Below are 10867 nucleotides of genomic sequence, written 5' to 3'. Positions count from 1 at the left end.
CAGAAAAATGCAAAGCAAGGCAAGTCCATGGCTGATGAGAGCAGGTAAAATATTCAAGATGACAGGGAAACCCATCAGTAGTAATGGATCTCTTAAAACTGGGCAGCAACAGAAACTAACAGCAAAAAGAACACAGATATACATTTATAATCAAATGCAGGACTTGTTCTGTTGGATGGCAACATTGATTACATTAAATCACAGCATTACAATTGTTTAACATTAAAGGGATTTCAGAATAACAAGGTCTCGATGACACAGGCAGTTCAAGATAAAGTAGATGGCAAGTTCAGCTTGGCTGTGCATGAAGAACCAGTGTTAGACAACAGAAACAAGCAGGCTTTGGCAACCTCCTCTGCTCTCCTGCAGCAGGGCTTCATCTTTCCAGAACAGCGTGGTCACTGTCACACACTCAACCCGAAACAAACCGACCCTGAGAGAGGAAGACTGAACGAGAGAGGAAAGGCGAGGGAGGAAGAGCAGACCTAGTGTGGGAGGAGGGGGGGGGGGGGGGGGGGGGGGGGGAGAGAGAGAGAGAGAGAGAGAGAGGAGACGAGAGAGAGAGAGAGAGAGAGAGAGAGAGAGAGAGAGAGAGAGAGGAAAGAGCAAGAGAGACCGAGAGAGAGCGAGAGAGAGAGAGAGCGCTGCAGAAAAAAGTGAGCGTGAGAGAAAGAGAGAGTGAGATAAAGATTTGGAAAGAGAGAGAAAAAGAAAGAGAGAGAGAGCAAGATAAAGAGCTGGAGAGAGAAAGTGTGCATAAGAGAACAAAACAGCAAGAAACAATAAAAGAAGCAAGGGATTGAGAGGAGTGAACAAGAGAACAAGCCTGGAGAGAAAAAACGAAGAAGTAAATGTGTAAGAGGGAGTGAGGGGGGGGGGAGTGAGAGGGGGGGAGGACTGAGAGTGAGGACAGAAAGGTAAACAAAATCCCCTGAGAGAAAGGTTCAGCTTTGAGCAATACTCTGGCCGCTCGTATGTACAGCTGCAGCTTGGAATAAAAGACAAGAAGGCACAAAGAGTAAACTCATCTCACAGGCACGGACATCAGTGACAAATACACAGCTCAGCTGACAACGTCTCGCTCTCCAGCTCATTTTGGGAACGATGCTGATGCGGGAACAGCCTCCAGGGTAGAGTCCACGTGGCAATCCTGAAGCTAATCTCGGCCCGAGGTAACAGAAGTTCAGTTCGGTGCTTGCTGCCGTCCCTCAGATGATGCTTGAGGTAATTTTTTTGTTTTTTTTTGTTTCTTTTTATGTCATAAACAAGTTTCTTTCTCAAAGGAAAAATCAAAAGTCTGGTCCACAGACGACACATTACAGAATTCTCTCTGGAGCCACTTGCTGCCTAAAGATTGAGGTTTGGTCTCTGTGAAGAAATTATCACCTTCGTTTCTCAATGGCCATTCATGTCTTTGTACCGTAGATTTTATTTCTAATGCTACATAATTGGAATAAATGAATCGTAACATATTTTCTTCAGGAAAAGTCTATATGCTCCATGAAGATTAGCTACTGGTAATGATGGCATTAAAACATTGTAAAATAAGTCTTATCCAAGTAATTAAGGCTAGTACTAAATCTAGGATCTGGTACAATCACAAAAGGTGGCTGCCTACAGTTGTACTAGTTGTCTATTATTGGAGCTCATCTGCACGGGTGCAGAAGTGGTTTATGATCTACACGGGAGGGGGCAGAGGAAGGGAGGCTGTGGGGGTGGGGGGGGGAGACGAGTTGATTCTCCTGTTAATGATTGGCTGACAGCAGGTTCTGCCTCTGAGCATGCTCGATAATGGCTGTGTAACAGAAGTAATACTGGTCAGGAGTCTGAATGCTGAAGGCTCGCTGTGTTCGCATCCTGCGGACCGTTTGGTATACGTTGAGGGTGCCCACGTCGTCCAGCTGAGAAAGGCAGATATCCAAAGTACACAGAGTGCCTGGAGGGTAAGAACAAGGAGATTAAGTAAAGGGACTGACCACAACATGTGGGTTAATGACTTGGATGTAAATGCAGGAGGTATGATTGGTAAGTCTGTGCACGTCATAAAACCTGGTGGTGTTGTGGATCGTGGGGAAGGTTGTCCAAGGCTACAGCAGGACACAGAGCAGATGGAAAGTTGGGTGGAGCGTTGGCGGATGGAATTTAATCCTGACGAGTGAGAGGTGTTGCACTGTGGAAGTCAAATAAAAGTTGGACATAAACACAAGATGCTGGAGGAACTCAGCAGGTCAGGTAGCATCTGTGGAGGGAAATGGACGGTCGACATTTCAGGTCGAGATCCTTCATCTGGGCTTACAGATATAAGATGTACTGAGTGGCAGGGCGCTAAGGAATGTTGCTGAACAGAGGGACCTTGGGGTTTAGGTCCATAGTTTCCTGAAAGTGGCGAAACAGGTGGATAGGGTGGTGAAGAAGCTGAGATAAGATACCTTTATTAGTCACATGTACATTGAAACACACAGTGAAATGCATCTTTTGCGTAGAGTGTTCTGGGGGCAGCCCGCAAGTGTCACCACGCTTCCGGTGCCAACTTAGCATGCCCACAACTTCCTAACCCGTATATCTTTGGAATGTGGGAGGAAACCGGAGCACCCGGAGGAAACCCACGCAGTCACTGGGAGAACGTACAAACTCCTTACAGACAGTGGCCAGATTTGAACCCAGGTCGCTGGCGCTGTAAAGCGTTACGCTAACTGCTACACTACAGTGCCTGCCCTCTGGTTTGGGCACAGAATCTAAGAGTTGGGACGTCAGGTTGCAACTTTACAAAACACTGGTTAGGCCACACTTGGGAGTATGGCTTGCAGTTCTGGCCACCACACTCTGGGATGGATGTGATTACGCTGGAGAGAGTGCAGAGGAGGTTCACTGGGTCGTTGGCCAGATTGGAGGGCTTCAGTTATGGGGAGAGATTTGACAGGCTGGAACGAAGGATGCTGAGGCATGACCCGATAGAGGTGTATGAAGTTATGAGAGGTACAGATACGGCAGACAGTCAAAATCTTTTTCCAGTGGGAGGGGTGTCAATAACAAGAGGGTATAGGCTTAAGGTGAGAGGAAGGAATTTTAAGGAGATTTACACCGAGAGTGTGTGACATCTGGAATGTGCTGCCAGAGGAGCTGGTGGGATCAGTTACAAACACTACATTTAAGAGACATTTAAACAGACCCTAATTAACTAAGCAGAGCAGGATACAGACCTAATGTGGGCAAATGGGATAAGTGTAGATGGGTAAAAAGGCCAGTATGGATGAGGTGGGCCGAAGGGCCTGTTTGCACGCTGTACAACTGTCTCTATAACCCATCCAACCAGCCACATTAAACCAAGGCCATGCTATTTAACAGGCATTAACACGAATGTGAATGCAACTTCTACCAAATAAAGCTTTCAGGAGCAAATTGACTGTACAAACTCCAGCACATTAGTCTAACAGCAACTCGGATCTACTGGCTGATGGGACGAAAGGGTCTGGGAAAGACGCATGGAGGAGCAGAATTAGTAGATTCTGTTAGACCATAAGACATAGGAGCAGACTTAGGCCATTTGGCCCATCGAGTCTGCTCCGCCATTCGACCATGGCTGATTTACCTTTCCCTCTCAACCCCATTCTCCTGCCTTCTCCCCGTAACCCCTGACACCCTCACTAATCAAACACCTATCAGCCTCCGCTTTAAATATACCCAATGACTTGGCCTCCACAGCCGTCTGTGGCAATGAATTTCACAGATTCACCACTCTCTGGCTCAAGAAATTCCTCCTCATCTCCATTCTAAAGGGATGTCCTTTTATGCTGAGGCTGTGCTCTCTGGTCCCAGACTCTCCCACTACTGGAAACATCCTCTCCACGTCCACTCTATCCAGGCCTTTCAATGTTCAGTAGGTTTCAATGAGAACCCCCTCTCATCCTTCTAAACTCCAGTGAGTACAGGCCCAGACACAAAGCATTTCCCTGTACCTCCTGTCCCCAAAACATCATGTCATTTACCTTCTGGAGGACAGTATCTGGGTCTTATCTGTGAGTTGAATCACACCCCTCCTATGGCAGGCTTCACTTGGCAGCTCTGTTCTGTGCTGATTGCTCAATGGTGGTGTTACTGAGCACTGGAGGTGCCACCCAGTGGCTGGTGAGAGTACTGCAGTTGTCTACACAGACACAGGAAAGTCATTCCCAACCCAGTTAACCTTTTCACATGGACTCAGTCACAGCCCACCAAGCCTGCACTGACCACGAAGCACCCACTTACTCAAACGTTGCACTGATCCCAATTTATTCTCCCCACATTCTCATCAGCTTCCCCAGATTCCACCCCTCACTCACACACTAGGGGCAATTTAATGGCCAATTAACCTACTAATCCACGAGTCTTTGGGATGTGGGAGGAAACCGGAGCACCCAGGGGAAAGCCGCACGGTCGCAGGGAGAACGTGCAAACTCCACACAGACAGCACCGGAGGTCAGGATTCAGCCTGGGCCGCTGGAGCTGTGAGCAGTGGCTCTACCCGCTGCGCCACTGTGCCTTAACTGGTGTCTAAACTCACAGAACCTATCTCACAGACTGACAGGGTCAAACTCACAGAACCGTAACTTACAGCTGGCACTTTGTACTCCTCCATCCAAGCTCCAAGTACATTCTGCCCCACCATTGAGGCAGGGTCACCAAGGAGAAGCCACTGAAAGCATCTACAGGAGGTGCTGCCTCAAGAAGGCAGCATCTATCATCAAGGATCCCCGCCACCCGGATCATGCCCTCTCCTCGCTGCTACCATTGGGCAGGATGTACAGAAGCCTCCAGTCCCACACCACCAGGTTCAGGAACAGCTACTTTCCTACAACCATCAGGTTCTTGAACCCACTTGCACAACCCTAACCCGACCTCAGCAACAGAACAGTACAGACAACCTCTTGCACTGCCATTGACTTGTCTCTGATTGTGCGTGTTTTGTTTGCACTAATTGTCTTGTTTTACAGTCTTTTTATCAGTTTTGTATAATTTATGTATAACTTGTGTGTTGTCTGTACCTAAGTGCCTGTGATGCTACTGCAAGATTTTCATTGTACCTGTACCTCACTGTACTCATGCACTTGACAGTAAACTCGACTTGACGACATCAACATTGACTCCACACCGCATTAAGAGCCACTGCAAGAGATCAAACGTGGGCAAAGAATCTCCTCCTGACCACAATCATTCTTCCTCCCTTGGCTGAATGAATCAATGCTCTTTGTTGGATGACACTGGGACTGTAAATCGCAAACCTGTGATCTCAATCTGCAATCCCATGGGGACACCCCCACCACAGTCCCTTCCAAGTTCCACACCATCCTGACTTGCAAGATGCATCTTCTCGCAGCCACCATCGGGCAGGAGGTACCAAAGCCTGAAGTTCCACACCACGGGGTTCAGGAATAGCTTCAACCATTCGGTTCTTGAACCAACCTGCACAACCCTAATCACCACAGTTTAGCAACACTATGACCACTTTGCACTAAAATGGACTTTTTTTGTTCTAATTGTGTTCTTTCTTGTAAAAGTTGTGTATAATTTATGTTTTTCTTGTGAATGCTGCTTATATGATGCTCTGTGCCTGTGATGCTGCTGCAAGTTTTTCATTGCACCTGTGCACACACGTACTTGCGCATCTGACAATAAACTCGACTTGGCATCGCTGGTCCTTCCCTGCCACAATGTCTGGATTGTGGAACTCCTGATCCAACAGACAGTTGGGAGCACTTACACCTTAAGGACTGCAGCAGTTCAATGTGTTTGGACAGCACCCACCTTCTCAAGGGCAATAGGTACTAGCTCCCACATCCCGTTAAAAATAACCGCAAGAAAGCATGACAAAGTAAGACCCCGGGATAGTTAAAACATGGGTTTAAGGAGAGATTGTGTGTGTGTGTGTGTGTGTGTGTGTGTGTGTGTGTGTGTGTGTGTGTAAAATGGTCTAAGGAACAGAGGCAGAAAGTCAAGGTGAATGGTTGCTTTTCAGACTGAAGGGGGTGTGTATAGAGTGGGGTTCTCCAGGGGGTGGTATTAAAACCAAGGCTCTCTTTGATGCGGAAATTAATGACCTGAACTTGGGCACGTAGGACGTTATTTTAAAATCTGCAGAAGTCAAAAGCTCCAGAAAAGAAGTTACCAAATGGAGAGGTAGTAGCAAACTTCTGAAAGGCCCTCTCAGATTGATGAAATCAACAGATAGAGGGCTAGTGACACTTCACAGGAGCATGAAGTGATAACTCTCAATGGGAAGAATGAGAGGCAATGAAAACTAAACGGAACAATTTTGAAGGGGGATGCAGGGCTCTGACACCCAGGCAGGTGGGACATCCATTTTCGAAGGTGATAGGACATTAAAGTTGCCGTTAAAAAAAATGAATTGGATCGTTATTAATAGAAATACGGAGTACAACAAGAAGGAAGTTATGCTAAACCTCTACAAAACTCTGGTTATGTATGAACTGGAGTACTGCGTTCTAATTCTAGCTCAGGCTGATGGGATGAAAGGGTTTCGGAAAGGGGAATGCAAGAACAGAATTACTAGATACCTGTGTATCGAGGTTCAACACCAAGGTTAGGGAATTAACATTTGGTCATGCATCTAACCTAGGAAGGCAAATAGTACCTATATCTTTACGATAAGGAGAGGTGGATCACAAGATTGAGGAAGTCTTATTCCTACGGCACAGTCCTTGATGTACCTGGGGAACCGTAGGCAGTTTTGGTTTCTGTGCCCAAGGAAGGGGTCACTTGTCCAGCACAAATTCACTTGTGGTTTATAAAAGCCAGAAAATTATGTTACATGATTATTTTATAAAATATTAGTTTGCCAACAGTTGGAATACTGCATTCAATTCTAGGCAACGCACTTCAGAAAGGATGTGAAAGCTTTGGAAAACGTTTAGAAGAGATTTATTAGTATAATAGCACGTGAAGGATTATGTGGACTGGAGGAGCTGGATTGATCTCCTGGGAAGGATGACAGGGCGTTAGAAGCATTTGAAGGAATTGGACAAAGAGGGGGAACTACTTTCAGTGAGCAAAGGGACGTCAGAGGACACCAAAATACTGCAGGAAACTGGTTTCAAGGATCCAGTGCTTGGAGAGCACAGTCTGATAGGTTGCTGGATTTGATTCAAAAGCAGATCTCGAAAAGAATGGGATAGGTAATTGAAGGAAACAGTTGCAGGCGTGGGACAGTGTGACTAACAGGATTGCTCTTCCAAAAAGGGCGCACAGGTTTAAAGGGCCAAATGGCCTATTTCAACACTGTACTATGTTATTTGAGGGCTTGTCACGCGAGCAGAGATTTAGTACGATATTGTTTAGTCACTGGAATTTAGAAGAGGCGATCTCATTAGAAGGGACGATCTGGAGCAGTACTGATGGGGCAGGAGCTTAGACGCTATTTTCTCTGTCTACAGGGCCGAGGAGCAGGGTGTCAGCTATTCAGGGACTGGATGTGGAGAGATTTCTTTATGTACGGGGAGGTCAGACCTTGGAATTCTCTACACAGAGAACGTGGACCTCTGCTGTTGAGTATATTCAGAGCTGACAGATTTTTGAATACAAAAGGAATCAAGGGATGTGGGGATTATGTGGGAAAGTGGAGTTACGTTAGAGGATCAGTCATAATCTCATTGGAGAGTTGGCGGGGCCATGCAGATTAATGCTTCTCTATTTTCCTTAATGCAAGAGAGAAAATTATTTTATTAGAAACAGAAAATACTGGAAATGCTCAGCAGGTCAGGCAGCATCTGTGGAAAGAGCAAAAGAGTTAACGTTTCACGTCAAAGTTCCTTTATCAATGGGATGATAAAGGATGGATAGGACAAAGGGTATATCTCCGACAGGGTGCGGTCACAGCTGCCCGGGTGATCCTGTTGTTCACAGAGCCATCCGGTGAGTTGTTTAATAATGTGAAAGAGAGTGAGGGAGGGGGGGAGGGGAAGGGGGTGGGGGGACAGTGGGGAGAGTTGGGGGGGAGTAGGGGGTGAGGGAGGGGAGGGGTGAGGAAGAGGTGACAGAGGGGGAGGGAGGGAGGGGGAGAGTTTGAGAGAGGGAGAGAGAATGAGAGAGAGATAGAGAGGGTGAGTGAGTGAGAATGAGAGAGTTGGAGAGAGAGATAGAAAGTGTGAGAGAGAGAGTGAAAGAGAGAATGAGAGAGAGTGAGTGAGAGAGTTAGAGAGAGTGAGTGTGAGAGAGGGTGAGAGAGAGGGTAAGAGAGAACGAGGGTGAGAGAGAGAGGGTGAGAGAGAACGAGGGTGAGAGAGAACGAGGGTGAGAGAGGGAGGGTGAGAGAGTGAAAGAGAGGGTGAGAGAGAGTGTGTGAGAGTGAGAGAGTTAGATAGTGAGTGTCAGAGAGAGAGAGTGTGAGAGAGGGAGGGTGAGAGAGAGAGGGTGACAGCGAGAGAGGGTGAGACAGTTAGATAGTGAGTGTGAGAGAGGGGTGAGAGGGGGTGAAAAAGTGAGTGAGAATGAGAGAAAGTGAGAGTGGGAGAGAGTGAAAGAGAGAATGAGAGTGTGTGTGAGTGAGAGAGGTGAGAGCGAGATGGGGTGAGAGAGAGGGTGAGATAGAGTGTGAGAGAGCGTGAGAGAGGGTAAGAGAGAGGGTGAGAGAGGGTGACAGAGGGCAAGAGAGAGAGGATGTGAGTGATAGAGAGGGTGAGAGAGAAAGAGGGTGAGGGAGAGACTGTGAGTGAGAATGAGAGAGTGAGAGTGAGAGATAGTGAGAGTGAGAGAGTCAAAGAGAATGAGAGAGAGCGTGTGAGAGTGAGAGAGTTAGAGTGAGAGAGTTAGAGAGAGAGGGTGAGAGAGAGAGGGTGAGAGAGAGGGAGTGTAAGTGAGAGAGAGTGAAAGAGAGAATGAGAGAGAGTGTGAGTGAAAGTGAGAGTTAGAGAGAGGGTGAGAGAGTGAGAGAGGGTGAGAGAGGGGGTGAGAGAAAGAGGGTGAGGGAGGGAGAGTGAGTGAGAATGAGAGAGCGAGAGTGAGAGAGAGTGAAAGAGAGAATGAGAGCGTGTGAAAGTGAGAGTGAGAGAGAGGGTGAGAGAGGGAGGGTGAGAGAGCGAGAGGGTGAGGGAGGGAGGGGGTGAGAGAGGGAGAGGGTGAGAGAGGGAGAGGGTGAGAGAGGGAGAGGGTGAGAGAGGGAGAGTGATCAATCCAAGGATATCAGAGGGGATCTACAGATCATGAAAGGGTAAACAGATTTGAGTCTTTCATCCAGAAAAGTGAAGACTGAGGGATTACCAGATTAAATTGTTAGGATTATGTAGAAAATTGATAGGGCAGGTAGTGTTTCCAACTTCTAGTCGTCGGGTAAGTTGAAGATGAGGGAATATAACCATTACAGGCCCTCCCCAGGTTACGACAGGGTTCTGTTCCTGTGAGCTGTCTGTAACCCGGATAGTTTGCAAGTTGGAAATGTGGCTGTGAATTGAGTTCCCAGGCGGCAGGAGATGCTGCAGCCCCGCAGCAGCCGGCAAATCCGTCCCACTCATGTGTGTAAGTCGGGCGTTCGTAACATGTGGAGTCCCACACCACCAGGTTCAGGAACAGCAATTTCCCTACAACTATTCAGATCTTGGACCAACCTGCACAACCCTAATCACTACCTCAATATAGCAACACTATGACCACTTTGTACTACAATGGACTTTATTTTTGTTCTAATTGTGTTCTTTCTTGTAAAAATTGTGTATAATTTCTGTTCAATTTATAGTTTTCTTGTGAATGTTGTGTATCTGATGCTCTGTGCCTGCGATGCTGCTGCAGGTAAGTTTTTCATTGTACATGTACTTGTGCATATGACAATAAACTTGACTTTGACTTGTAAATCATAACTCATAAATCCTGTGCAGGAAATACTTCTTCTGAACAGTCCATGAATCCACAAACACTACCTTGTTAGTCCTTCTTTTTGAACTATTTATTTATTTTTTGTAATTTATAGTAATTTTATGTTTTTGCACTGTAATGCTGTAGCAAAACAACAAATTTCATAGAACATTACAGCACAGTACAGGCCCTTTGGCCCACGATGTTGTACCGACATTTTATCCTGTTCTAAGATCTATCTAACCCTTCCCTCCCGCATAGCCCCCATCTCTCTATCAATCATGTGGCTATCTAAGAGTCTCTTAAATGTCCCTAGTGTATCTACCCCCACAACCTCTGCTGGCAGTGCGTTCCATGCACCCACCACTCTCTGTGTAAAAAACTTACCCTTGACATCCCCCTTATACCTTCCTCCAATCACCTTAAAATTATGTCCCCTCGTGTTAGCCATTGTCGTCCTGGGAAAAAGTCTCTGACTGTCCACTCGATCTATGCCTCTTATCATCTTGTGCACCTCTATCAAACCACCTCTCATCCTCCTTCTCTCCAAAGAGAAAAGCCCTAGCTTGCTCAACCTATCCTCATAATACATGCTCTCCAATCCATGCAGCATCCTGGTAAATCTCCTCTGCACCCTCTCTAAAGCTTCCACATCCTTCCTATAATGAGGCGACCAGAACTGGACACAATACTCCAAGTGTGGTCTAACCAGAGTCCTATCAAGCTGCAACATCACCTCGCGGCTCTTGAACTCAATACCCCAACTAATGAAGGCCAACACTCCATACGCCTTCTTAACAACCCTATCGACCTGTGTGGCAACCTTGAGGGATCTATGGACTGTGGACTTCTTGAACCACTGCGGTAATGCAGCAGTTGGGTTACAACTGAATGCTTTGCTGGGTCACCTTGGAGGGCAGTTGAGGGTCAATGACATCACTCTGGGCCTGGAGTCACTGATAGGCCAGACCAATGAAGTGAGATGGATTCTGAAGGACAGGTCAGTTTTTATGATGATCTGGTAGCCCTG

General features: G+C 46.8%; 1 protein-coding gene across 1 annotated transcript in view; it reads right to left on the bottom strand.

Annotated features, from left to right (window-relative positions):
• Positions 1–540: 540 nt before the first annotated feature.
• ptpn9a (protein tyrosine phosphatase non-receptor type 9a) overlaps positions 541–10867 on the bottom strand; it is a 151715-nt gene continuing 141388 nt past the window's right edge. The window contains exon 13 of the mRNA XM_052042463.1: positions 541–1936. Coding sequence (XP_051898423.1) covers positions 1746–1936 — 191 coding nt within the window. The 3' untranslated portion in view covers positions 541–1745. The remainder of the gene's footprint in view (positions 1937–10867) is intronic.

Source organism: Pristis pectinata, chromosome 32 (genome assembly GCF_009764475.1).
Source record: "Pristis pectinata isolate sPriPec2 chromosome 32, sPriPec2.1.pri, whole genome shotgun sequence".
NCBI classification, from domain to species: Eukaryota; Metazoa; Chordata; class Chondrichthyes; order Rhinopristiformes; family Pristidae; genus Pristis; species Pristis pectinata.
The sequence above is the reverse complement of the archived record's forward strand: the minus strand, read 5'-3'. Positions and strand labels throughout refer to the sequence as shown.